The 27,143-nt window shown below is 50.8% G+C and overlaps 4 protein-coding genes across 6 annotated transcripts; 1 reads left to right on the plus strand and 3 right to left on the minus strand.

The window, feature by feature from the left end:
* Nucleotides 1-26,316, plus strand: LOC4816068 (centrosomal protein of 162 kDa). Of its 2 annotated transcripts, none has more exons than XM_001355289.4 (7): nucleotides 1-1,409; nucleotides 21,938-22,592; nucleotides 22,659-22,872; nucleotides 22,963-23,615; nucleotides 25,478-25,674; nucleotides 25,731-25,883; nucleotides 26,102-26,316. In XM_001355289.4, exons 1-7 carry the CDS (start codon nucleotides 603-605, stop codon nucleotides 26,225-26,227), a joined length of 2,805 nt encoding a protein of 934 aa, XP_001355325.3. In that variant the 5' UTR covers nucleotides 1-602; the 3' UTR covers nucleotides 26,228-26,316. The 2 variants fall into 2 exon arrangements, with proteins under 2 accessions (XP_001355325.3, XP_015041015.1); XM_015185529.2 differs by having other exon boundaries at nucleotides 2-1,409; nucleotides 25,731-26,019.
* LOC6901946 (carboxypeptidase B) lies at nucleotides 1,777-5,717 on the minus strand. Of its 2 annotated transcripts, none has more exons than XM_002133444.3 (4): nucleotides 5,237-5,717; nucleotides 3,018-3,482; nucleotides 2,791-2,944; nucleotides 1,777-2,705 (listed from the first exon to the last, which is right to left on the minus strand). In XM_002133444.3, exons 2-4 carry the CDS (start codon nucleotides 3,454-3,456, stop codon nucleotides 1,943-1,945), a joined length of 1,356 nt encoding a protein of 451 aa, XP_002133480.1. In that variant the 5' UTR covers nucleotides 3,457-3,482; nucleotides 5,237-5,717; the 3' UTR covers nucleotides 1,777-1,942. The 2 variants fall into 2 exon arrangements, with proteins under 2 accessions (XP_002133480.1, XP_015041016.1); XM_015185530.2 differs by lacking the exon at nucleotides 5,237-5,717 and adding an exon at nucleotides 3,693-3,832.
* Nucleotides 9,829-12,713, minus strand: LOC6901945 (zinc carboxypeptidase A 1). Its single transcript, XM_002133443.3, has 4 exons — nucleotides 12,332-12,713; nucleotides 11,448-11,795; nucleotides 10,998-11,361; nucleotides 9,829-10,716 (listed from the first exon to the last, which is right to left on the minus strand). Exons 1-4 carry the CDS (start codon nucleotides 12,711-12,713, stop codon nucleotides 9,948-9,950), a joined length of 1,863 nt encoding a protein of 620 aa, XP_002133479.3. The 3' UTR covers nucleotides 9,829-9,947.
* Nucleotides 13,472-18,127, minus strand: LOC4815859 (neurofilament heavy polypeptide). The gene is made up of 5 exons (XM_001355290.4): nucleotides 15,821-18,127; nucleotides 15,552-15,740; nucleotides 14,866-15,007; nucleotides 14,260-14,785; nucleotides 13,472-14,169 (listed from the first exon to the last, which is right to left on the minus strand). The coding sequence occupies exons 1-5, from the start codon at nucleotides 18,090-18,092 to the stop codon at nucleotides 13,876-13,878; spliced, it is 3,423 nt and encodes a 1,140-aa protein (XP_001355326.4). The 5' UTR covers nucleotides 18,093-18,127; the 3' UTR covers nucleotides 13,472-13,875.
* Nucleotides 26,317-27,143: the final 827 nt, after the last annotated feature.

The following is a 27,143-nucleotide window of genomic DNA, read 5'->3' on the forward strand; positions in this document are numbered from 1 at the left end:
CGATGATTGCTATAATCGATACTATTGCTGGTACTATCGCTGGCTTTGTAGCTATATTGGGTGTTTATTGTACAAACAAGGCGTAAAAAATGTTTTGAGAAACAGGCACAGAGACGGCCATGCAATTTATTTTCGATCAGGTGCTCGCGTCCGGTTAATCTCGTTCGATACCACACAGAGTGCTAAATTCGTTGTACACACATTTATTCCACATAAAAAACTCTGGAAGGATATAAATTAGAGGAAAGCAGACACATAGTTGAGTAGTGAACCCAACACACGCACACGCGAACGCACACGAACACAAACACTACCACGAACACTAACAGAAGCACGCACACACACGCGCTTCAGGAGCGAGACGAACGTAGAAAGGATAAAAGAACAGGAAAGAGGAAGTGGGCGTGACATACGCCAGAGGCTGGTCGTCAGCTCCTTCCTCCCTCCCACCCACCAACCCACTACTGCTGCTCCTGGATATAACGAGAGGTCAGAGGAAGAGGGCGAGACATAGGACAGAGTAGAGGCAGAGAGGACTCCCTGTACCTTTGCCTCTTTTGGACCCAAGGCTGCATCCAGCGACGACTGACTGCTGCTGGGCCATGTCCAAAGTGCTCAGCCCACAGAAGCGGCAAACAGCAGTCCGTTGCGTCGGCATGGCCATGGGCATGAGCGTGGGCACAGCGGTGGCGGCCGGAGGCCTGGACGAGGACCTGGAATTCAATAGCAGCAGCTCGATCATCGATTTCCTGGCCAAAGAGCAGGACTGCGGTGTTGACGCCGACCCGGAGAGCATCTTTCAGGAAGTGAGCCGTCTCTCCGACAACACCGACACCCGCTCTGTGGACGAGCTCCTGCAGGAGGCGGAGCGCCTCATCCAGCAGCAACTGCGCCTGGGCGGCCTCTCCACGGATACGGTTCGAACCAGGCTGAATGCTCACGTGAGTGGCGCTGCCGACGATGGCGGAGGTGGCGACAGCGAGTGCAATGGCGATGCGGGCCAGGGGAAGGACAGGGCAAAGTCCCAGAACCAAACCCCAAGCCATACACCCTCGTCCTCGCCACAGTCTTCACCGCACAGCAGCATCCGGCTGAACACTCGCTTCACGCACCGCATTGAGCATTCTCCTCCCAAGCCGGGCGGACCTGTTAGGGCTCTGCCTGTAAGCAGCCATTCCAGGCCCAAATCAAAGTCATCAGCATCCTCAACGCCGGCCCAGACACCCCACGAGCTGAACGGCACCTTGGACAGCCAGTCCGGACGCGAAGAATTTGCCGCCTTCGTTGACAATCTGCCTTCGGAGTCGGTCATCTCGGAAGAGTCCACGCCCAAGGACATGCACAACACCACTGCGGCGCTCGCTCAGCTTCAGTCACAGCTGGACAACACCGACGATGATGAGGACACGGTAAGTGGATATCTAAGTTTTGTATATATATTTCCGGGTTCTGGGAAGGTTTGTTGGAAATTTCCGCGCATTTCGGGAGTCCCTATCTCTCCTTTCTTCATGGGGATTCTGTTTTAGGTACATCTTAGTAGTCAGATGTGGCTTCAGCGGTTGGTATGATCTTCGCGGGTAGGTTTCCTGAGACTTCTATCTGCTATCTATCTGAGCAGCTCCTTCCGACAGACTCCCTGCCGTACAAGTCCCATTTCCAGTGGGTTCTCATATCGGGTGAAGCTACAAGCCCTCGGGCTTGATAAGTGATCAATCGATAGGGAACCAACAATGAACGAATCGTGGAATTAGTTCTGTTCCGTTTTCTATGAATAAATAGCTTTGATTTTTTTATTTCCTGCCGCACAGGATGAAGGACACGCACGCACACAGGTACACACTCACACTCACACAAACATAAATAATTAATCATCAATCACTGGACACAATTCACACCCATTCAGACAGACACCCATTCCGGGAAAGGACAAGAGGCGCAGAGATTATCCGATGGCCTGGGCCACCGTCTCGGCCACGGTCCAGCCCTCGAGGGCCGTGTCCTTGATGAACTTGGGGGGCAGCACGAAGCCGTAGGTGCCGCGATCGCGCAGCTCCACGGTGTACACGTACTTGACACCGAGGGCCGCCCGACTCCAATCATCGGAGCCGCCGCCGGCAATGCCCAGCACCTCGTGGGTGACCGCTGATTGATAGGTGCTACCGGTTTTCTGGGCAATACGCTGGACGGCCGTGTTGCCGACCCGCTGCAGCACGCTGGCATCCTTCACCTTGACGGCCTTGTACGCCCATGGATAGACGATCATCTGTCCGTAGCTATGGTAGGTTAGATACGCCTCCAGGTTGTACTTGCGCTTGGCCAGGAACTCGGTTACGACCTTCGTCTCCGCCTCCGAGGCGGGGCTCGAGCCGCGGTACGTGTCGCTGCAGGGATTCGTCGAAGAGCCGTAGCCTGCCCATCCAATGTCAAAGTTGCGATTGAGGTCGACGCCCAAGCAGTTGGAGCGTCGCGAGGGCGACCGATTCTTGCGCCACAGGCGGTTGGTGGTGCGGGAGTACTCGTAGCCATCGGGATTCATCACGGGCATGATGTACCAGGTGAGGCCACGAATGTGAGCCGGCTGGTTCTCCCAGTTGGACATAAGCTGGTACAGGATGAATGTCACTGTCGCCGGGCTGATCCACTCGCGGGCGTGGATGCCGCCGTCTATCCAGATCTTCTTGTACTCGCGTGGATTCTCTGAGATTCTGAAGCACCGAAAGTGAAGCATACTTGTAGGCATATTATATTGTTGGAGAAAGCGGCAAGCCCCTAAACGGAGGATGCACCTACCTTAGGACCTTCAGGTCGCGACCCTCAGCCGTCTGGCCGATTGTATAAAGACGGACAATGTTCGGGAACTTGCTGCGGATCTCCCTCATGAAGGCATAGATGGTCTCCAGATCGTGGTAGTCCTTCCAGTGCATGCTGCTCCTCGCGGCCTTCTCTGCGGGTCGAGGATTCGAATAAAACATCTCGTTCCTCTCTCTCCACCTCTCTACCTCTTCATTTGAACTTACTTGATCTCTGGCCTTGTTCCGGGGCGGTGGCATTGATCCCATCCAGGTGCTCCTCGTCGATCAGTGCCTGGACATTCTCGGACAGCACTTGTGCATCCAGGCGCTGAGCATCGAGGAAGGAACGCGCCGCCTTCAGCTGCTCCTTGCCTATGGATATGTCCAAAAACTTTGAGTTCTCCTTCCAGATGTTGCCCCCGAACTTCTGCTCGAGCACCTGTCCCACGGGCACTTGGCGCTGCATCGCCTCCGATATGTTGTATATCCTCCACAGCTGCGCCTCGTCATACCTCTGGGGTATTTCATTCACGTCCAGCGCCATCGCCATCGCTTGCGTATTGTTCATAATCTGACCACTTGCCAGGGCTGATGTGATGGTTGCTGTTGCTATCAGCTGCAGCAGCAGCAGTAGTGGGGCTGGCGCGGGGCGTGGTAGCGTCATGGCAGCGTCCCTATCAGTCGTAAGAGCTGGGAAAACAAACAGAGTGTTATCAGTTCAACTCTCGGTCTGGGACTGGGTAGGTGATGCGATGAGAAGCCTGTCCTAAGTAATTGCGTTTCCTTTTAGCTGATTCTGCCTACAGTGGTGCCCATTCGATTGAAATTGCTTCCAGTGCAACCCAAGGAAAGCGATGCTCAAAGGCAGGATGGTGCCTTATATTAAGAGTACGCTCTTACACCGCTTCTATTTTATCCGAAATGGTGGTTATTCGAACCAATCTTTCTTTAAGCTAAACGAGAAACTATTTGCGAATGGTTCTGCCAGCGCTGGAAATTCTTTTTCGCGTTGAAACACCCAAGAGTATGACTGTTTTGATGAGAATTTGGCCTGTGCAGGGGAAAATTCGAATTAAGAAGTGAAACTTGCGATAATCGAAATTTGAATGGAACCAATCGAACCCCCGTCCGAATGAGGGCTTTGGAACGAACTGCAGAAATTACTTATGTATGTATAAAAAAAATTAAAAAAGGCACTGTCTCTTTGCGCTTAAATTGAGTGTGTAAAGGTCGTCTAATTGTCGCACAAAAACAAAATATATTTCCGTTCCATTGTCCACGACATCAGCTATCGTACATATATGTACAAATGTCTGTATGGTAGGTACATTTGTATGTATGTATACTGTGTTGTATTTGGGTCTAACTGTTTTTCAGTCGTGCTTGTTTCAAGTAATTATAGATAGTGGATCATTTTGTGGCCCATTTTCGATTTTACAATTACGAAAAGTTGCCCTGAGAATTGCTGGAGCTTGAAGATCTTTCTGCCAGACACGGTCACAGTCCCCGCAATGTTCCCCATGTCGCATGTTTGCCCAAGTTCATTGTCGAAATTTGCATTTAGCTTTTACGGATTCCACTGACGTTCGATTGTTGGGTTCCGCTGTGGCCTGGGCTTCGACTTGGGATTGGTGATTGGTGATTGGGGATTCGTGTTCGGAATGGTTCTGTTCCTCTTTGAATGTGATTTGAATGCACAACAGCCCGCTCCACACGCTATTGGTTGGGCGAATGGAATGGCGCATCAGTCGGGGAGCATACAGCCAGTGAGCTCGACCCTGATCTAGATCCAGGAATGGAAAACTATCAGCAGCCGATCTCCGAACCTTTTTTTCACGTAATTGTGCTAATTTCCCTGTCCCGTATATGGTTTTTTTAGTTTGTTTTTTATAGATGCGTATTTGTTTATCTGTGTTTATTTTCCTTTTTTTATTGCCATGCAGAAAGTGGCACTTCGGAGCACGGGGTCTCCGAGAACAGGTTCTCTCGGACAAACTTAGCACGCAAGTCGGCTTCGGACTCAGTTTCGGAGTAGGTTTCGGCGACGGCGACGGCGTCGGCGTCGGGCGAGGTTTCGGATGAGGTTGTAATTGCCTCGACCTTCGTTCTACCACAGAGACCGCTTTATGCTGCCCCAGTCCCCGACACTGTGCCAGAGCCAAAACGCTTGACCTGGTCCTGCACTTTCCACGAGCGGCCAACAAAAGGAAAACCCGAAAAATTGAAACTCGTTTCGGGAGGTAAACCTGTTTTGGGTGTCGGATCCCTTCCCACTCCCACTGCCACTGCCACTGCCACTCCCACTCCCACTCCCAACCCCACCCCCATTCCCGTTACATGCAAATTCGCTTCCTCATCCGATCACACTTCCTATCTGCCACCGATCCCTGCCGCCTCCCTGCCGCCCCCACGCACGAGCGAATTTCATTTGATTTGTAGCTTACTCTTTGTTGTTGCTCTTCCAGGGGGGATATGCACTCTCGGTGCTGTTGCTTTTGCCGGCTGGACTCTGGGAGAGAGCGAAAGAGAGTGTGCTTTGCGTGCGTGCGTACGTACGTGCCTGCGTGCGTGCGTGCGTGCCTACTTTTGTGCGTGCTGTCGTGCGTGCGCTTGCGTGTTGAAGAGAGCGCTGTGTAACGGGATGACAGGCTGACACTAGACTAAATGCTGCGTTTGTATGCGCTTCAATTTTTATATTGGCGCTCTGCCAGAGGTCAGTGCGGGGGGAAAACGAAACAACGAAAAAAACAAAAAATACAAAAAACAAAAAAAGACCAAAAAACGCCAAAACCGAGAATTACTACAGCAGCGAAAAACCGAAACACACACACACAAGCAAGCAAAAAAAGCAAATCTGTTGTAAAAATTGCGCTGAACGACAACCGATCTTGGAGCGATCGTCGCGTACTGAATGGGACGACAGTCGCAGCAGCAGCAGCACCAGCAGCAGCAGCAGCACTAGCAGCAGCGGCTGCGCTTTACAGGCAGGTGAGCGCAGAAGCGCCAGCGTCGTCGGCGCCAGCGTCAACAGCGGCAGCGAGAGAGTCACACACTTACGCATAAAATGAACATCTATCTCTGTCTGGCCTGCATGGTGGGATGGAGGAATGGTGGCTAGGCTGTGTCTGTGTATGGGAAGCGAGGGAGAGAGAGAGAGAGAATCCAAGCCCGAGTCAGAGTGCAGAGTGCCCACGCCCACGCTGCAGTACATCTCTGCCAGACTGCAGGGTGAAGTGCATTAACAGCCGGCGGGCGACATTGACATTTGGTGCCGTCTTCCGCACACATAAAGAAAAAATGCATCGATGCGGAGCTGCCAACTTGCCGATGAATTGCCAAGACCTTCCCGGATCGATGTGATTCAGAGGAAAAATCCAGTCATTAATCTCTGATTCGGGGAAATCTACCTCCAGGCTCGCCTCCCCATATGTGTTAATGTTTGATGAGTGGCTAATGATTGCCCGCCCGTTCACTAAAGAATGTATGAGGTCAGAATGCTGTGTGACGCTTATCGCTCTTCTCAAAGGTTTCTCCGCGGGATTAAGGAACTTCCCATTCTTCCCTCTCTCTCTCTCTCTCTCTCTCTCTCTCACTCCTTCACGATGTGCGATTGAGCTGACTTTTCGGTTTGCGTTTACAAACATTACAAGCACAAAGACGTACACACCCAAACGTTGAGTGTGCTGCTGTAAATTTGATTTAATTTATTTACCTCTGAGAATCGCTGAACGCATGGCAGTTTTTATACGCGGTACTTGGATAAGCACAAGGGTATGCTAAGTCCCTGCAAATGGGAGACTTTTTCGTCCCAACCATCCGATGACCCCATAACAACTGTTTCTCAACCCACTTTTATACGATCAGGACTAAAAATAGAAAAGTAATGGCCAATGCTCTTGGTCTCAGATTCGATTAGCTCTAACAGCTCTGTACCATCTTTAGGTCTTAAGAAGTACCCTTTTTCAGAGCCTGATGGTCTCCGACTAAGTGCCGGGTATTTCATTGTCGAGGCGGCTCTCGACTGTCACGTTCTGTCTTGCTGTTGTTGTGTGGAAGGCAGCGCTGCTCAATTGTCACACACACACACGCACAAGCCTATTGTATCAGTTCATGTGTGTGTGTGCTGTATGACGGGGCAATTTTTGACCCACTTGGCGAGATTTTACTTTCTTTCGCCTTTGATGTGGATGATGATGATCAGGCTGGGGCACCTTCTCCAAGACCACCAACACCACCTCCGAGTCCCCCCCCTCTACTACTCCCCCACTTGAGTCTTTAGCCTGGGGGTACTGTCGTTATTTATTGTTTTTTTTTTTTATTTTTTTTTTAATTTTTTGTTGGTCAGATTTTCACTTTTAACCCTTTTTTGAGAGTGGACGCCACAATGGAAGATTTTTTTCGGTGCACCACTTCTTTTGTGCCTTGGTTTGGATCGCTGATTGCCAGATACAGTCTTCACCCCATATGACACACATTCTTTTGTGACTCGGACTTTCTTCTACTTCTGCAATTGCTTCTCCAATTCTTCTCTGAATGTCGGTACAGTGTGTAAACGCTATGAATGACACATGTACATGTATGTATGTACTATGTATTCTTAGCTAATAGCTGTTGCCATGGCTATGGCCGTACGCCTCTTCCACTGCTTCTTCTCCTCAGGCAGTGTTTCTGGTTTCGCGTGTAAATCACTTTCTTCGCGGGTCTTCGGAGCTTTGAAGCCGCTCGCTCGCCTGCGGGGCCTTTCGCTCCCGCTGCCGCTCAGCTCCCCATAATTTCTATATGCATGCATAAATATACAAAATCAAATATGCAGCAAAATGATGAAAACAAAAACAGAAACAACAAAAATAAAACCAATAAAGTTGAGCTTACAGGTTTTTATAACGCGATTGAAAGTGAAAGTTTCTCCTCTGTAGCTCTGTCTCTCTCTCTCTCTCTCTCGCGCGCGCTCTTTGACAGCTTTCTATTGGTGTGTTTGCTGAACATTCTTGTTCGCCATTTGGCTCGTTTACATAACGCCAACCGTTAATGGGGGCTTCAATATGCGCGATTGCGAAATCCTAATCAGACCCCGAGCCATAAATCATGGCCTGTGATCGGCCGGGGTCGCCCTCTGGCTCCGACTCCGACTCCGACTTTCCGAGCTTTCCATGCTGCGGCCCATCGAGAACGCTTCAAGTGGAGCTTGTTTTAGCACAGTTGCAGAAACTGTTCTATGGCTAAAGCTTTGATTTGTACGATCCGCCCTAAAGTAGGCAACGGTTTCTCTGAACTTTTTGTCTGGTATTAAATGTTTCGATGCTCATTTCTCAGCACTTTAAGCTCAGAAGTGGATTGCGTATGCACACATTTCTAATGAATTCAGAACGGCTCTACTCTATTCCGCTACAGTCTCTTTTATATGTCTTGCATCTAATACATTTCTATTCATTTTTATACGAGTACATGGACACTTCCACGGGTACGTCCACAGAGACCAAAATATTAAAAGTAAAACTCGTATCCATACCATTTTGTACCGATATTAATTTTCTAAATTTATTGAAAAATTCCATTTTTATTTACCTTGATGGGAAAATCTATTAAAAATCAACAAAGTTTATTTTCTTCGGTACGTTTTGGAATTTTCAATATGTACGTACCATGTGTTTATATTTCCCACAAAGTCACTCCTCAACTTTTAAATATCTAAAAAATTCTCAGGAAAGTGGCCAGATCTTGGCTAAAGTTGTATATTTTGTACTTTCATTAACCCAAGAAATGTATGTCCCGCGCATCGTGCCCCCAGCGAATATGCATACCATTAAATTACAAAAAAAAGTTGAAGTTCTTTTTGGGTGATATCAGCAACATTTTTAAGAGACATTAATGCAAAACATTTTCAAATTAAGCATTGAAATCGGCGTTTAAGAGTTTGGACGCAAAAAGTACTTCGATATCATGGTCAAGGATCAGTTTCAGTCAAGACATATTATTTAAGAAAGGCATACATCAATATACAGTGGTGCTCATACACTTAAGCCACAAGAACTACACCATGAATTTAAGCGAATATCAAGAAAAGTTTTTATTATACAGCTCCCATTTTTTGTCTCAAATTAGTTCTATATGTCAGTGTTTTAATACAACAACAACCAAGTTATGAAAATATATAGTCAGCGAAATAATTAAAAAATCTGAAATTATCTCCAAAATATCCTGCTCATATACTTAAGCCACCTCAATATTTTGTAGGATGACCTTTCTGCTTAAGAAAAGTGGAGCAACGCCTTGGTATTGAGTCTACAGGACGTGCCCACTGTTGAGGGGTGATTTTCCTTCATTCTTCCTGTAAAATTCGGCACAAATCCTTTTAATTGCTGTTTTTTTTTTTGGGCAATGACTTGGTTTAGAATTCCCCACAAGTTCTGTATAGGGTTCTGGTCGGAACTCTCCGGAGACCATTACAAAACATTGATTCCCTCTTGGTTAAGCCACCACTTGACTATCCTGCAGCAATGTATCGGGTCGTTGTCCTGTTAAAATATACAGGCAAGTGGAAAATTATCGGCATGTTCTCCAGATAATGTGTTACTCAGAATGTCCCTCTACATTTCGGCGTTCATAATACCTTGAATCTTCACCAGGAGACCTAAACACGATGCTGTCCATCATGAATGTTAAAAAGCGCCTTCAATTCGCCACAGTGCATACCCACCAAGGTCCTAATTTTTGAAATATGATTGTTTGGATCGAGGTTTCACTAAGCCTTAGGTTTATGCTATTGGGCAGTGGTAATAATCCAGTGGGTTTCAATTTGTTCTCTTATTTTCGACCGCGAGGAGCGTGCAAGATGTGTCTGCCCCAACGACCTAGTTCAGATCTATTGTGGCATTCAGTTTGATAGATGGCAGAGTATTGGTCTCACTTCTATAATGCTCAGCGCGGGGCCCCCCTAAATAGCTAGGCCTACCCCGTCCCTATAACAAAGGGGTTCGTCGTAGCTCATGATCGACACTTGATCATAATACTAAACATTATAAATGTAATTGTCGCAATGGCTGAGAGTTAAGTACTTAATATTGTAGTTTTGGATGGAGCTTGATTAAAATTGATTGATTTCTATTAAAAACCGATAATAAATTACTACAGGTAAGGGGGAAGACGGGTAGCTGCTCACTGCAGCTGCTGGGCGATGGTGCGCAGGAAGTCGTAGACCTCCTCGCCGGACTCCACAATGTAGTGGGGCGGCATGAGGTAGCCGTAGCGGCCCTGATCCTTGAGGAACACGTTGTACACGAACTGCGGCTCGATGCGGTCCTGCACCCAGTCGGCGGAGTTGCCCGGACGGGCTAGCTTCTGGCGGTAGCTGGTGCCCGTGGAGTACTCGGCCTGGTTGAGGCGCCGCAAGTTGAGCACCGCCTGACGGGCCGTTTGCTTCAGCAGGCGCTGATTCTCCGTCACGTAGTCGGCATCGCCCCAGGGATAGGTCACGGTCTGGCCATAGCCACCCAGAGAGACGTAGCCCCCCAGATAGTCGCGCATGCCCAGCAGGAAATTGCGCAAAGCACGCGTCTCTGGCTCGGAGAAGCCCGAGGCTCCTCTGTATAGATTCTTGCAGGGATTGCTGGTGGATCCAGCCGCACCCCAGCCGTGCTCGAAGTTGCGGTCCAAATTGACGCCGTAGCAGCCGCTGGCGCTGTCATAGCCCCGATTCTTCGTCCACAGGCGGTCCGTCTGCCGGGAGTACTGGTATCCGTCGGGATTGGCCAGCGGCAGGAAGTACCAGTCGATGCGGCGCATCAACTTCTCCAGCTTGCCGTGCTCCCAGAGGTGGGTGAGCTTGGATATAGCATAGGTGAGGGCAGCGGGACTGAGCCAGTCCCGGGCCTGCAGACCAGCGTCCACAAAGATGGCCCAGTTCTGAGGATTGCCATTCGACACCCTACGAAAAGAAAGGAAAGCAATACCAGATGAGAGAACTGTTCCACAGAATGATAGGTATATGGCACTATATACTGATATAGATTCAGAACACTGCCCCATCGTACAGATCGGTGGAGATCTAAATGGTCAGTAATTGAATTGATTTTGTGTTTGATTGACAGAGTATGAATATATTTCGTTTTGTCTTTCAATGGATAGCATCCACTGATTGGATACTTCTGATTGGGTCGGCAGATCGGCCGCAGGGGAAGATCGGTGCCATGCGAGCACTGTACCCACCTGATTACCTCCAGTGGGCGCTTATTGCGGGTCACACCAATCTGAACGATCTCTACCAGCTCCGAGTGGGCTTCGAGCTGCGCTTGGAGGAACTGCTGGATGTCGCCGTGGTCGTGGTAGCGCCGCCAGGTCATCAGCATGCCCTCGCGCTCGAGCCAGGGCCGCGACTGATTTTGCTGGCCATCGAGCAGACCCTCCAGCGAAGGCACCTCTGCGTAGGTCTCGTCGATGGCCGCCTCCATGTCGTCGATCATGACGTTGTAGCTGAAGCTGAGCTTCTGCATGAACTGGCGGGCTGCCGCCACGTTTTTCTGCTCGATGACTATGTCGATGCCATCCTGGTTGATGTTCCACACCTCGCTGCCTGCAAGGGAGATCACAAAGAAGACACTTGAATCCGGACAGTCAGTCGGAGGGTTGGGGGGCAGGGATCGGGGATCGGGGAGCTACCAAAGTGCCGCCAGAAGGCTCGAAGCTGCGGCTGGCTCAGCCGCGTCTCGTGCAGCTTCCACAGCTGATGTCCGTAGTAGCGCTGGACGGAGGAGCTGTTCCTGTACCGGCGATTGATCTGGTAGGAGGAGCTCGGCGATAGGAAGTCGAATCGCCGCAGATCCATCGGCGACAGCCACTGCAGACTTTCGAATGTGGTCTCGTACAGATCGCTGCCATTGAGAGACCACAAGGCCAGCGGCAGTTCGGACAGCCCCGAGAGATCCGGCACGGAGACACTCCGCCAAAGCACCAGCTGGCCGAGGCTGGCGTGGACGGGGACATGGACTAGGGCCACTACAGTGAGCACTTTCAGCAGAATCGTCATCGCCATCGTCATCGCTTCAAGCCACACTTTAAGCTCCACTGCCGAAATCAGAACTGAACTCAGCCCCGAAAGAGGGTCGCGTTCTGGGGTCTCGGATAGCGGTTTCTTTAAGAATTCCATTCTCATGGATTTATGCTAAATTTATGCGTGACCTGACCTGCCCTGACCTCTCCCTCTTCCGAAATACCCTTTCCCCAAGGTATTTTCTGTTCGCTCCGAAGCTCTTAGACTCTCGAGGCGTAAAAGATGATATGATCGTAGATCTACCAGGGGCTCGGGGCTTGGAATACCTATGGGAGGCCAATAGGGTATCCACGCTTCGATTCCAGCATTCGATCGTGCTCTCTTATTGCTTTCTGGCGGCGCGCCGGCGGCTTGACAATTTCTCTTCTCTTGTTTGGCTCCGATGGATCGCAGAGCCCTCGGTGAGGGAATCGATTTATAATTGGACCCGCCCTGGAAAGCCTGGGATGATTGGGAAGAGGAAGTGGCCCTTCGCGGGTGTTCGTTCACTCACCAAACTTCTCCACCACCTCGTTGAACTCCGCATCTGGGGATCGGTGCTGCTCCTCTTCATCTTCCATGCTCCCCTCTGCACGGGTGGCATTGAAGTTGAGTTTCCAGAGCTGCCAGCCGCGGTAGGTCACATGGTTGGCATCCAGCTCGCTGCGCAGCTCCGACCTACGGCCGCCCGGCCTAGCCGGATCAGTGACGTCCAGGGGTCGCAGATAGTGCAGAAGTTGGCCCACGCCCCCTCCGAAGAAGGGAAGGCGGAGTCGCAGTCGATTGTCGGTGCGGGCCAGGTCGTAGCTCTCGCGCAAAGCCTGGACCGGGCTCAGTTCGAGCAGCCGCAGCAGCATACACGCCCCTGCCACCAAAGCCCATGGGTAGAGGTGCATGATTCTCTATCTCTACTCTGGAGCAGATCTTGTGGTTCGTAGTTCTTCAGCGGATGGAGCGGATGGGGTGTGTGCCTGTGGTCGGTTGTGTGCGTTCGATTTGGCAGTTGAATTGGCTTTAATGTGTTCGATTTGTTGGCGAGCGTCAGCCTCCGTCCAGCTCCGACTAACGGCTTCTCTGCGATCTCAATTCTCTGTTCTTTGTTCTCTCTTCCCCCTTTCCCGTTTCCCTGGTGCGCTCTCTGTTCCCCAATTAAGGCCATCCATCGGATTTGCATAGAACGATCCATGGAATTGGGCGATTTGATGCTTTCGATTCGGCTTAATTCTGTTTGAAGTTTGACTTTTACTTTGGGCTGTGCTACTGCAAAACTGTTATACATATCTGGGTATTTACATCGTAGCGAGAGGAGGCAAGAAAGTTGTGAATACTGGTATGGGTGTCGATGTTTAGAAGTATTTAATCTCCATACACAAGCATATACATATACATAGACATGTACATATATGGTATATATGGCTGTGTATTCTCAGATACAGGTTTGAGGTATACTCCTATAGCTGTATCTATTGCATATACTCCTATTTTGAAGCTTCAGTATCACATGTGTACGACCTCATACATAATTAATTATTTAGATTCTTGGTCATCTACTGATTAGAAGTCAAGTCCTATGGAATGAACTTGGAACTCGAGCTTTAATCGAATTAAAGCGATCTTGGGTGATACAAAAATCTCTTTCATTCTAACGAAATGAAGAAGAATGAAGGAAAGAGAAATGGATAAATCGGGCCATCCCTCATTCTCACTCATTTAAATGAGTGCGAACGAGTCACTCATTCACTCAAAACTCTATCCGAGTTAGCATTCCATTTCATCCCATTCATTTTTTGATTCGAAATTCGAATACTATGCTATAAGACACTTGTTGTTTCTTTCATTTCTTTTAATAAACATTTCTCAGTCTACTTCGATGAGTTTTTTTGTGTTTGTTTGTTTGTTCAATTTTTCTAGTTACAAGTAGAATAAATTATTAAATAAATAAATAGTTTTCATATAAATAGAAAAAAAAAAAAGGAAACCCTAGGGTTGAAAAACAAAAACAAAAATATTTTTGCATTGAACTAGGTCCGGGCACACTTGGTGCCGGGAGAATGCATCCTAGTGGCGGCGTCGACTGGCGCCGCTGCTGTTCCTGGCCACCGCCTTGCCCCGCCCCTGGGCTATGGCGCGGGCGACGGTGTCGGCGAAGGTGTAGCCATCCTTGCCGTTGTACTGGATGAAGCGGGCGGGCAGGACGAAGCCGTAGCGGCCGGTGTCGCCCATCTCGATGGTGTATGCGTACTTGATGCCGGCGATGCCCTTGGCCCAGTCATCGGAGCCACCGGCGGCCGGATAGAGGGTGGTGGCCGAAGAGCCCACCGTATACTTGACGCCCGTTGACTTGGTTATGCTCTACAGAAAGCAGAGACCAGAGAGCAGAGAGCAGAGAGATAGTGTTAGTTAGGGTGCAAATAATCATCCACGAATTTGAGATTCTCTTACCGTGCCCGCCTGGCGTGCCACGCGATCCAGATCGGCTCGGTCCTGGGTCAGCTGGTAGTCGTATCCCCACGGGTAGAGGATGTACTGTCCGTAGCTGTGGAACGAGAGGTAGGCCTGGAAGGTCTCGCGGGGGAAGCCGCTGATGAACTTGGAGATGTAGAAGGTCTCCGGCTCGGAGAAGGCCTTGCTGCCGCGATACGTCTGCGAGCAGGGGCTGGCCGAGGTGCCCTTTCCGCCCCACTTGTAGCCAAAGTTGCGGTTGAGGTCGACACCGGGGCACTGGCGGCCGTGGGCACGCATGTTCTTGCGCCACAGCCGGTCGGTGGTGTGCGAGTACTCGTAGCCGTCGGGATTGGCCACCGGATGGATGTACCAGTTGATGCTGCGCATGTGCTCGGGCAGATCCTCCCAGCCCTCCGCCAGCTGGTTGGCAATGAAGGTCACTGTGGCGGGGCTGATCCACTCCCTGGCGTGCATGCCTCCGTCGATCCAGACGCCGGGGTTGCGAGCATTTCCATTGGATATCCTGTTATGGAATTGTTTTCAATATTAATATCAATATCGATCTCGATCGTGTTCATTTATGGCCTCTTGCCCGCAACTTACTTGAGTATCTTCAAGGGTCGCTTCTCCACGGAGTAGCCGATGATCTCAGTGGAGCAGATGTCCGGGTAGGTCTTCGCCATGTAGTCGATAAAGCCGTGTATGTCCTCCAGGCGATGGTAGGCCTGCCACGTCAAGCGGTGTCCTGTGTGATTGAGAGTGGGGACTCTTAGCAACTTGGTTCATTCAACTTGGGGTCTAACAAACTCCGAACCCTGAGCCTCGAACCCTGAGGCCCAAGCAACCCCCAGCTCTAATCCGATCCTGACCTTTCGACTTGTTCTTTCCGCTTCTCGTCTTTAGACGAACAGAGTGGCTATCGTATCGATTAAACAACTGCCGGTCTTGCCCTGCTCCTGAGCCTTCTCCTTTTTTGGTTTCGATGCGTGTCCTGGCACAGGGCACAGGGCACACGGCACGTGGCACGTGGAACGTGGCATGTTCCGGCCTATGGCCCATGGCTTCTATGGGTTCCTATGGCAAGCCCTTCTCAGTAAGTCTCAATCCAGCCCGAGGACGCCGGGTCCTGCCACTTTTCGCTTGATGACTTTTCACACGCCCTGCCCATTAAATGCTCGTTTGTGGCGACACCTAGTCCTGCTGTCATGCCACCCCTGTGTGGCCATAGACAGAGGACAGAGCCACCCCTTGCAGCACCTTTGCAGCGCCTTGAACCACCTGTCACTCACCCTTGCGGTTCTGGAGTTCGGCTATCTTCTCCGCCGGGGGATTCTCGACCTCGATGACGTGCTGCAGGTTGTCGATTAGCACGATCCGGGACAGATTGGCGGCACGGATATGGCGCTCGGCGGCGGCCAGAACCTGGGGCTTCAGCAGGTAGTCGACCTCCTGCTTCACCTCCTTCCACAGCTGTCCATCTGGATACAGGATACAGGATGGAGTGGGGGATTAGTGTGACATCCTCTCTGGGCTTGGACCCCGTCAAAGAAATACATACCATATTTGGATTGGAGCTCGTCTGCCAGTCGCTTGTCCTTGTCCGTCTGCACCACAATGCGCCACACCTGGGCGCCATCGTAGCGTCGCAGATGGGCATTGAAGGGGCTTTCCTCCGGCTCCTCCGTCGTGGGCAGATCCGCCTGCTGCTGGAGCAGGAACGAGGCATTCACATAGTTCAGAACACTGTCGGCCACTTGGGGGGGCATCTGTGCCGGCTCAGGCTCGGCTTGGGGCTGTGGCAGGACCATGGGAATGATCGTGGTCAGCATGGATGGCTCCGCAGTCAGCTCTGGCTGGGTCTCCACCACAGCCGCAGCCACGGGCTCTGCTTCGGCCTCGACTTCAGCAGGCTTCTGTTCCACCAGGACCTCCTTTTCGGCTTCAGCTTCATCTTCGAGGGGTGCCTGCTGAACTTCCATCTCAGCCTCAGTCTCAGAGTCAGTTTCAGGTACAACTTCTGGCTTTGATTCCACTACAGGCTCTGGCTGGGCTGCCTCTGTCTCCACCTTGTTGTTCACTTCGGCGTCGTTCTGGACTTCTTCCTTATCAGCCGCTGGGCTGGAATCAGCTTCGACTGTGGCCGCCTCGGGTTGCGGTTCCTTCTCCTCGACAGTGTCCACAGTCTCTGGCTTTTTCTCCTCTTCCGCGACTGCCTCGACGGCCTCGACTGCCGCCTGTGGCTGCTCAGTCTCGGCCTCAACTTCAGCTGGAGCTACATCTGAAGACTGGGAGATCTCTTCTGGTTCATCTGCCAGGATCTGGATCTGTTCGGCTGCCTGCTCTGCTTCCTGTACCTCCTCAGGCTGGACTGCTGCCTGAGTGGAAGACTCCTCGCTGATTGGTGCGGCTTCAGTGGCTGGGGACCGGTCCTCCTCGACTGCCACTGGGTCACTGGATGTGCCCGTGGCCACCTCTGGCTCTGGTGGTGATTCCTTCTGCGGCTCATGCTGCTCCTCCTCCTCTGTGTGCTTGTCTTCTGTTGCCTCTGCGATCTCCTCGGGCACGAGGTGGTCCATCGCAGCAGTGAGGCCTTCCTCGATGCCTTCGACCATACTGTCCATCAGGGATGCTTCTGTGGTGTCCACCTCGTTCTCACTGGGCTTCTGCTCCTCTGGCTCTAAATGGAACTCCACTTGGGGCACAACTTGGGCCTCCGACTCAGCTTGAACTTCAGGCCCAGAAATCTTTTCCTCCTGCTCTGGCTCTAACTCCGGCTGAGATTCTGGCTGCTGCACGGCATCCTCCTGAGGCTGCTGCTGTTCTGGCAGGGACTCTTGCTCCTCCTGGGGCTTCTGCTGCTGCTGCTGCTCTGGCTCCTCCTGTGCTTGAACGGAAGCTGCTTCAGGATCCGCAGACTGCTCGACTTCCTTTTCCACTTCCTCAACGGTTTCGGCAATGACATCTACAGCACTCTCTGTGGCTGGACTAGACTCATCCTCAGGGCTTGCAGCTGGCTCATCGTTGGAGGGCACGACCTCCTCCTCGTTCTCGTCCTCCTTCTCCTTTTCCTCCTCCGTGTCTTCGAGGGGGGCTGCCACTGGAGCCGCCTCTGTGGCTGTCTCCACGGCCTGCTCGGCGTTCTCCAGCTGAGCCTCCTGGCTGCCGGGCTGCTTCTGACTGGTGGCGACTGTGCCCTCAACCGAATGCTCCACCACATGCTCTTCAATCATCTCGGGCTGGATGTGGACCTCTGGCTGGGACTCGGGCGCTGCTTCTGCGTCGGCTTCGGCTTCAGCTTCAGCCTCGGCCACGGTGATGTCGCTAGGAAGCTCCACGAGCTGCATGGCCGGGGTGTCGTCGCTTTCCAGCATAAGCATGTCCGAGCTTCCCGGAAGATCGGCGTCCGCATCGGGATCGGCATCGGCATCGGCATCGGCTACGGACCCGCTCTCGATCGTGTTGCGATCCGCTGCTCCCAGCTGGCTGGCCACCGACTCCGGAACCAGCATGTACATGTCCGAATCGCCACTGGCCGAGGCCAGGGAGGCCAGCTTCATGTCATCCACCAACAGATCGTTCTGTGGCTTCGTCTCCGATTGTGGTTGCATCTCGTTGGCCGGGGCAGGGGCAGGGGCTGGCAGCTCGTTCCGTTCGAGGGCCAGGCGATCCAGCGACATGGCCGCCGCCTGCATGGCCAGCAGGGAGCCAGCTAACGTGAGCAAGAGAATGGGACCGGGACTGGGACCGGGACCGGGACCAGTCCTTGAGGCACTACGCGATCTCCCGTTGTACATCTTTGCGAGATCTGACACTAAACCGTAATGAGACATGTCCCATTCGTGGAGTGTCGCTTTTATACCACCGCTGGGAAAGTATTGCCATTTCATTTTCGATATTTCTCTCAGCTGCCGCTGCCGCAGCCGCTGCCGCAGCCGCAGCCGCTACCGCTGTCAGCGGCCAGGCTAGCCAGCTGCTGCGTCGACATCAGCGTCGGCAGCAGCGGCAACAGCGGCAGCGTCACTTACAGTGGGCTACCACAAAGCTGTTGTCCGTGTGTGCATGTGTATGTGTGGGGGGGCAATCGTGTTATGTATGTAAATGCGGCATGGCACACTCGTCTCGTCTCGTTCCGCCCCGCTCCCCACCTATCTGCCGTGCTCGGCAGCTGCTCTCTTCCTTGTGGAGAGTAGAGTCCCCTGCTTATCGGCTGCACGAATCTCCAGCCCCATATTGTCTTGATCTTTTATGTTAATCCCCCATCCGATAGCAGGCAAATGTCGCCAACGCCAACGACAACGAAAACGACAATGACAATCGGCATAACCATCGCCATCGCCATCGCCACGGCCTCCCGCTCTCGCTTTCTTTCGGGTCTCGGACTGGGTTTGGGACTTAGGCTGCACACAAAAATACCAAAATAACAAAATGAATTATCAAATTACCAGAGAAAAGGTTATATTTCGGTTATTTTATTTAAACTTTCTTAATCAATCGAAACACAAAGATCAAACTAGATATAATTAAAATAGGTAATTATGGATGGCAAATATTTCAATCGAAAGAACCTTCCTTCCTTCCTTCCCGATGAAACAGACGATATATGGATCCTATCTGGAAACGTTCTGTTCTGGCTCCTTTCGGTGTGCAATTTACTGGGGCAAAATGGAAACCTTTCATCGCCTTTCTTTACCAGTTTAGTGAACATTTATGCCAAGTATCTGCTTAAATGCTGTCATCTGTAGTAATTATCGATTGCTCGACTTTCTATGTGCGGCCTGTGCACCCCCACCCTCTTGCCGTTACTCTCCTCTTATCATTCTGAATCTCCCTCTCCCACTCCGTCGCCATCTTCAACTGAATCTGAATCTGAATCTGATTCAGCCTCAATTTATAATCGATGTCAATTGGCAATTGCGTGTTAACTGCATTGTTGATTGTAGCTGGAATTGTTACTGGAATTGGGTAGGCACTGGCAGTGGAGTGCAGCAGGACGGGCGCACCCAAAGGTACGCATCCATAATGATAATGATATGCGCATGTGTACATGTTCTGGATTGATTCCCGATCATTCATCTTTGGATGCGGATTCGGTGCGGCTTGGACAGTCATTGTCTGTTGTGTTGGCGCGCTCAAAAAGTTTCCAATTTGTGCTCATTGACATGATTTCTGAATAAACACAAACACACACACACATACATATACATATTGTATATTGTACATATAATAAATGCTCCACATCAGAGGCCACATCTTATGGCTCTTGCTGTTGGCTGGTGTTACCCACGCTCCTCCGCTCCTCTGCTCCTCTACTCCTCTGCTCCTCTACTCCTCTGCTCCTCTACTCCTCTGCTGTCTAATCAACCGCACCTCGTTCCGCGCGCAAACAATTGGCGCCGTTACCATTGCTGCTTGGTGCTGGTGCTGTTGCTGTTGCTGTTGCCGCTCCTTTCACTTTATAAGTAGAGTTTATCAAATGACAATTGAGGAAGAGCGAGAGTTCAAGTAATTGCAAAGCGGCAACACACAGACATACATAACAACCGCTGGAATTACCTGGGTCAAGTAGTGAAATTGTCCTTATTACGAGTACTGCTCGTGCAGTCGGCAGTACAGTCTATGCGCACCTATGCGCAATCCAGGTCTACTCTTCAATCTTAAGAACATATAAGATTATAGGCTATTTCATAGCCCAAAAGTGTGGATACTATTTGGCCTATGATCCTTAATTTTCATCCTTCCATTCATCCACAACAACAACAACAACAGAAACCCTTATCACCGAAACTCGAGTCGAGCATCAATGTGCCGCATTATTTGGGGCAAGGACGTGCCCAAGGCGAGTGGAGGCGATGTCAATCGGTTCATCGATGGGGGTGGGGTGGGGATATGTTTTCGTGATCATAAATGATCTCCTCGTATGGCAACTCGTATGTAATAATCACAGGTGGAGTTCCGGGTCCCTTTATGTCCTTAAATACGTTCAGAGACTTGGAGGGCATAGAAGTACACAGGATCAGCATCAGGATCAACAGGCAGAAATATCCTGTAATTCACCTTAATTAGATCCCAATCGTGCATCCAATTAAAAGACGGAATCTCAGAGATCGTCAGAGTGTCCCATTATTTGGCCACTTTTGTACATTCTTAGGGTCAGGAATTCTCTCTTTCTCTTTTATCGCGCTTTTCCACTGTTCAGCGCTGAAGGAGTTGTATTTTTGAATGATCGACGATTGTGGGATCACCCAGAAATGAGCCAGAACCGATTCGAAGACATAGCTTCGACTTATTTATGTATTTCAAGTGAGTTTTAGAGTGGAAAGTGGCAGCGCAAAGCCAGAAAAACACTCCTACAAAACTATGAATGAAGTGAATGGGCGGGCGGTAAAAAACCAAAGCGCTTGTAGTTGTAGCTTGTAGCTCCAAGCAGTTGGTGTCGCGGGCGGTGTGCGATGCTTTTCAGGTAGAATCCCAGTCACGGCGTGATGAAAGCGAGAGTGGGCAGCTGTGAGGCATCAGCAACAGGGGCAACAGGGGCAACACGGGCAACACGGGCAACAGCGGCAGCGGCAAAGCAATTGCTTAGAGTAATGTCAGTCAATCGGCAGGCGGCAGGTAAGCGCCGAAAAAAAACAACTTAAAAAACCGATGCACACATCGACGTACACCGAGAAACACAGTCCGGACGGACAATGAGCGATGGCAGAGGCAGTGCCTCTAACTTTCTTTCTTCTTCAATATTTTGCTGCTTTTGTTAGGTGCATTGTTGTTGTTGTTGTTGTTGCGCTGCTGCTGCTGTTGCTGTTGCTGCTGCTGCACGCCCACATCATCACAATTATCTTCTTTTACCCTTGCCGCCGGCCAGTTGACAGTCGATAACATTTGACGAGGGTTGCGGCCAGTGGGCACAGTGGGCCACAGCCACTGATCAGTGGCCGAGAGCAGCTCACGAGAGCAAGTCTGTCAAAAATAATGATCCATATTGCGGATATGATATATGCAAACCCGTGCCCTCAAGTCTGGTTCACGAGGTCGATCGTCGGTGTACAGAAGGGCTCCTTCTCGATCCTCACACCACCATGGTGCTGCCTGGTCCGTATAGATTCGCGGCCATTTCAGAGCAATTATTACCTATTGATGGGATGTTTCATCCCAATCCAGCTTATCCAGGTGGTCCAGGCCACTCTGCTAATGTTCACGTAACTAGTCGTAGGTGCTCTGTACATAAATAGCATAAAATATAGGATGAGAACGATGGAGGAGCTTCCAAGGCGATAGGCTGGTCCTTGCATTTTTCATAGATTTGCTCCACTGTGCAACGGGACACGGAGTTGTCATTGTATTGTGGGTTTATTGTGCTGGCGACTGGTTTCGTTTTTTTTTCCCCCCCTACTTCGTTGCCTTGGGGTTTGGGTTTGCCTGTCGCGAGAGAGGATGGTTGGGTGCGAGGGCGAGGGCGATAGATAGACAGCAGGAGAAAGAGAAAGACAACGAGTTAGTAGTTGCACATGCAGAGAAAGAAGAAACACCGAAGCAACGATGACAAGTATTAACGATTCTCCGACGCACCCGTCGATCAATAGCCATTTTGGGCAGTCCGTTTCTCGTTACTCGTTACTCGCCCACTTTCTCGTGCCCGCCCAAAACTTACGATTTGCTTGCCATCTTCCCCTTGCAGATGGAGGAGATGACCGAGGCTGGGGAGGATGCGGCGCCCCGGCGCAACTCCACGCCCTCTTGGGCGGCGGCGGCGGTGCCGGCGAGGATCACTACCAGCCAGAGCCACACCCACATATATAGCCAGCCCATCCGGCCCATGGCCAGCTACAGCGAGAAGGCGGTGGGCAGCTCGCCCAAGCACCTGGTGAGCACCTTGACCTCGCCCATTGAGCAGATCGCCTGCAGTGTGTCGCGGGAGCATGCCCTCAAGCACGAGATCGAGCAGCTGCAGGAGCAGCTGAAGGACACCGAGGAGCGCCTGGCCTCGGTGCGCCTTCAGAGCGACTCGCTGTCGCAGACGCAGCGAGCGCTGCGGGACCACAATGGGCGCCTGCAGGAGGAGTCCGAGATGCTCAAGCTGGACGTGCAGCACCTGAACGAGTGCGCTGGGGTGCTCAGGTCGGAGCTGCAGGCGGCGCGCCGGGACCGGAGCGAGGCACTGCAGCTGCAGCGTTCGCTGCGGGCGGAGCTGGAGGAGGCGCAGCAGGAGCGTCGGCGAGCAGGCGAAAGCAAGGAGAAGGACGCCCGCATCATACAGGATCTGCAGCGACAGTGCCGCGAGATGGAGCGCATCCTCATGCGCAAGCACCCGGACTCCGTTTCAGCCCTGATAGGTGGGTTTTTCGGGTCTTCCCCTCCACGGCTGACTGTATCTTAATATCCCTTCCGTTTCTGTTTAGTGGCCTCCAAGAGTTCGGGACTCTGCTCGCTCAATGACCAGGAAAATGTGAACAGCCGCAAGCTGCTGGAGCAGCGCATCGCCCAGCTGGAGTCGGATGCCAAGGAGCAAGACCGCAAGGCCCAGCAGATCCTGGCCAACGTCCAGGCCCGCTTCAATTCGGTCCAGTCCAAGTACGAGACGCACATTGCCGACCTGGAGACGCAGGTCCTGAGGTGAGCTTCAGTTTATCCAGTTCAATCAGTTCCCCTCGATGCCTAATCCTCGCTGTGGTTCCCTCTCTCTCTCGTCTCTCTCTTTCTCAGCCTGCAGGAGATCAACACGAAGCTGAACGAGCAGATCGAGTCGCAGGTGCGCACCTTGGACCGGTATATGCAAAAACGAGCGGACAGGTTCTACAACAACTGCACTCAGACGGAGGCAGAGGCCGATGGCCCCACCACTGCCGCCACTGCTGTCACCACGGCCACAGGGACCCAGACCCAGACCTCGAACGGGACCCGCGACCACAGCACCAACACCATTGGCTGCCCATCGCCGGCGCTCCTGTGCCAGCAGCAGCACCACCTACACATGCAGCAGCAGCAGCACTCGGCCAGCAGCAGCACCAGCAGCACGGCCAACTCCACGCCAAATACATCGCGGCCCAACTCCAAACAGAGCGGCGCCAGCTCCACCACCCAGCGGCGGCCTATTGCTGCTAGCCAGCAGATGCCCGTGTCCAAGCTCCCGATCTCGCAGTCCGACTCCACGCTGTCCGTGCTCAGTCACAGCCACAGCCATGGCATGGGACCGGGGCTGGCCAGCAAGGAAGAGTCGCAGCTTCTCAGCTCCGTGCGTGGCATGCGGGTCGACCTGGCCATCAAGAACAAGGCCATGCAGCGGCTCACTCGGGAGCTAGATGACTGCAAGAAGACCATACGGAAGCTGCAGCGGGACCGGGAGACCAGCAATCCAGGTGATTATCATTATCTGCCTCAACCCCCTTCCTCATCCTCCCTCCGTCCTGTTTCTGTCCTGTCTCTGTCTCTGTTTCTGTTTCTGTTTCTGCATGCGCGAGTCTGTGCTACCCCAATCCCCGCCCCCAATTTGGATGTGTTTGCTTGTGTTTGTGTCACTCGGTCGGCGATGGATGGCCGGTAATTTATGGACTTTCTCTGCTCGGCCGGCACGTACACTCGAATCGACTTGACTCCACTCCCGTTCCAGCCCAGCCAGAGTGCAGAGACGACAAATAAATTGCTGGAATAAATCATTGTATGGCTGTCGACTCTGTCGGCCTTTTGACCACTTTTTGCACTCGTTTCAAACGGCAATTGCAGCCAGCGAGCGACCGACAGCCAGCTGTAAGCCAAGCTAAGCTGCGCGAGCGTTAAGCGGCCAATGGCCAAGACCAAACACGTTTGCTAGCCGGCTAGCAATCTCAGTCCCAGTCCCACTCCCAGACCCACTCCCAGGCGATAGAGCTGGCTGTGACTGTGGCTGTGGCAGTGGCAGTGGGAAACCTCAACCCAATCGCAGAGAGCGGACCGGACCGCATCTCGGGCACTTGGTTATGTCACCCGCTGCTTGTTGTCGCTTGTTGTTTACATTTGCTTGATTTGGTTTTGAATTTGAATTTGATTTGTTGTTGCTGTTGCTGTTTGAAAAAGAAAATTCGAAAGCGAAAGTCAAAGTCAAAGACGCTGTTTGGGTTTCGGGTCGGTGGACGATGCCGCTGACTGGGGATCGTCTTGGATGGTCTTGGATCGGTTCGGATCGGGTCTGTCCCCTGGTCTGTTGGCATGCGCACAAGTTTTATAATTTCATGACATGCTAGTCGCTGGTCGCTCTGCTGGTGTGGTGCTGCCACAGAGAGGCTCGCATACCCTCGGTATATCAGGCGATTGCAAGTTTGATCAATTCGTGATCACTGATCAGCAGCAGCATTGCACTGATTTAGGTAGTCAGATGTTGATAAGACAAAGTCTCGTCGTGGAATCTCCCATAGAAAATATAATAAAATAAATAATAAATATAGATCAAATCAAATAAATCATAATCATAATACGCCATATATAGGGACTCCACAGCCATAAAAAATATAGTTATCTCTGTGTTAAAAGATAAATAACAAAACGAATGATCGCATCAACTTTTCAAATTAAATCTGAATTGGAAAGAGGCTGTCTTTCAGGAGACTCTTAGGTTTGTTTGATCTGCACAATATTAATAGGGTATAGCAGGCGTCGGCTTCCCCAGGCTGTCCTTTCTTTCTTGTTATTATTATTTATTTTTTTTGTAAGTGCGGCTTGTGGCTAATTAATGAGCCGTCGCTTTGTCAAATTTGTTTTGTTAATAATTGTAAATGCCAAAAGCGGACAACAGCAACAACAGCAACAACGGCAACAACGGCAACAGCTGCAACCACAGCAACAGCAGTCGCATAAATAGCATAATCAGCGTGGCCACGCTACAAAATGTTTTAATTTCGTACGCGCGTGTAAAAATGCAAATCGCTCTTCATTTCTTTTGGCTTTTGACTGCCGCGATTATGCAATACATTTGTGAAAACTTCCAATCCAATTCAAAACGGAAACCACACAGCCCCATCTGGGCGGGCTCAATGAACCTTAGCACTTGCATAAGCTGGTGGGGCGGGGATTCACCCAATTGTCAGAGTTCTTGAACAATTAAGTCTGAATTGCGGATCTATTGCGGATAGTTCCAATCTTTCTACTCTTATCCTATCTGTTGTTGGTCCTTAAACTCGGAACTCTCTTTTAACCCTATGATTTTGACTCTTTCCCACATACTGATCGCTAATGTATTCATCCGCAGGCACCAAGTTGGATCTGAAGTCCCAGGCCAGTGGCAGCAACAGTGGTGCCTCAGGACAGCGGCGTTCCAGTGGCTACGATCACTATCCCGATCACATTCCGGCCGCCCCTGAAAGTCAGGCCCTAAAGGAGGCCCAAAACAAGTACCGTCTGCTGGAGGCTGATTACAAGACGCTCCACGATAAGCGACTCCAAGATGTAAGACCCACATAAATATTTACCCTTCATCTAATCCTCAAACTGATCTGTTCTAGTTGAAGACCCTCCAGAGTGCTCATGAGAGGGAGCTGGCCACCTGCAATGAGACCGTGCGAATCCTCAAGCAGCGCCTGAACGAGCGGGAGGAGGCCTTTGCCACCCAGAAACGGCGGAAGGTGCCCGTCGACTACTATGCGCTCAAGGCCAAGGTATACCCAACAGACACCATCTTAGCCCGAACCCAGAATCAGAACCAGAAACAGACCCAAATCCAAGACCAAACCCAGAAAGATAATCAAGACAAACAGTCAAACAAAATTTCGTTAGATTCAAGACCACATCGAGGTTTGATTGATACTTTCAACTTTAAATCACTCTCTATCAACTAATTTGGATCTGTGTTAACGTGGGTGTGTGTTTTTTACAGGTGTCGCTGCTGGAGCGCCGGCACTCGGAGCGGGAGGACCGACTGCACATGCTGGTGGAGGCGCTCAGCAAGGGACGGCTCAACGGGGCGCTCGAGGATCTAATGCAGGATAACAATAACAAATAGATATTAGATGTAGCCTCTCGTTTTGGGAATCAATGTGAAACTAAATATTTAATAGTCTCGAGCCAATCTATATGAGATAGGTTGAAGGATATGAAAGGAACGTTTTTATTTAGAGAGATAAATAATTAGCTATTTGCCATGTTCAATGAGTCGTCCGACAAGCCAGCCAAATTGTCCAGAGTCCGTCTAAAACAAAAATATAGGATTACGATCAACAACCATTTTAGCCAGAATGGGTGGAGGGACGGGGCTTACGGGGACCAGGCCCAGAACTGGGGATAGATTGCAGCTGAAAACGATCTTTAACTGATGATTCAATCAACTCGAATTGAATGGAACCAAGTTCTTCTGGAATTCAGAGCCCAACTGATCAAAATCTTGGACTAAATTAAGTGTGTTCAAAACAGAAAACAATAAAGCATAATGATAATTTATCATTGATAATGATAAATGATCAGCTGGCCAACAGTTTATATAGATTTAAGAAGTTCCCATAACCTGGAAAACCCTTCCAGCAGCTGCAATCTAGCGCAGATATTTATACGTGTAATATCTGTCTGGGCCCCTGTCCTTTTTCTTCAGAGAATTTCAAAGAGAATAAAAGATCTTTAACATATAAATTATTGTATTGTAGTTCTTAGAGCAGACAAGAATAGTAATTTTAAATGTCAGTGTTTGAAAGTAGAAATTGAATTGTTCAAAGGAATACACACACACACACACCACGCACTCACACGCCATAAGAAGGAAAGAGACAGGCACAGAGACGCATGAAAAAGAAAGAGACAACCAGATGGTCCATAAAAGAGACCGACACCGTGGCTCATGAAATGAACAGTGCAGAGAGATGCGCCGCGAAAGTTGTACTAGCATAAGAACCAAATTATTGTACATAGAATACTCGCACCGAAATGGA

The sequence above is a fragment of the Drosophila pseudoobscura genome, chromosome X (genome assembly GCF_009870125.1).
Source record: "Drosophila pseudoobscura strain MV-25-SWS-2005 chromosome X, UCI_Dpse_MV25, whole genome shotgun sequence".
Classification (NCBI taxonomy): domain Eukaryota; kingdom Metazoa; phylum Arthropoda; class Insecta; order Diptera; family Drosophilidae; genus Drosophila; species Drosophila pseudoobscura.

Excerpts from the sequence above, each read along its gene's own strand:
- LOC4816068 (XM_015185529.2), top strand. The coding sequence starts at position 603 with ATGTCCAAAGTGCTCAGCCCACAGAAGCGGCAAACAGCAGTCCGTTGC. Across the intron at positions 23,616-25,477 it reads CCGGGAGACCAGCAATCCAG|GCACCAAGTTGGATCTGAAG; the intron begins GTGATTATCATT and ends ATTCATCCGCAG. Across the intron at positions 26,020-26,101 it reads AGATTCAAGACCACATCGAG|GTGTCGCTGCTGGAGCGCCG; the intron begins GTTTGATTGATA and ends TGTTTTTTACAG.
- LOC6901946 (XM_002133444.3), bottom strand. The coding sequence starts at position 3,456 with ATGACGCTACCACGCCCCGCGCCAGCCCCACTACTGCTGCTGCTGCAG. Across the intron at positions 2,945-3,017 it reads GGAACAAGGCCAGAGATCAA|AGAAGGCCGCGAGGAGCAGC; the intron begins GTAAGTTCAAAT and ends CTCGACCCGCAG. Across the intron at positions 2,706-2,790 it reads CGCGACCTGAAGGTCCTAAG|AATCTCAGAGAATCCACGCG; the intron begins GTAGGTGCATCC and ends TCGGTGCTTCAG.
- LOC6901945 (XM_002133443.3), bottom strand. The coding sequence starts at position 12,713 with ATGCACCTCTACCCATGGGCTTTGGTGGCAGGGGCGTGTATGCTGCTG. Across the intron at positions 11,362-11,447 it reads AGCCTTCTGGCGGCACTTTG|GCAGCGAGGTGTGGAACATC; the intron begins GTAGCTCCCCGA and ends TCTCCCTTGCAG. Across the intron at positions 10,717-10,997 it reads CGCCCACTGGAGGTAATCAG|GGTGTCGAATGGCAATCCTC; the intron begins GTGGGTACAGTG and ends TTCTTTTCGTAG.
- LOC4815859 (XM_001355290.4), bottom strand. The coding sequence starts at position 18,092 with ATGTCTCATTACGGTTTAGTGTCAGATCTCGCAAAGATGTACAACGGG. Across the intron at positions 15,741-15,820 it reads CGAGCTCCAATCCAAATATG|ATGGACAGCTGTGGAAGGAG; the intron begins GTATGTATTTCT and ends TCCTGTATCCAG. Across the intron at positions 14,786-14,865 it reads CGACCCTTGAAGATACTCAA|GATATCCAATGGAAATGCTC; the intron begins GTAAGTTGCGGG and ends ATTCCATAACAG.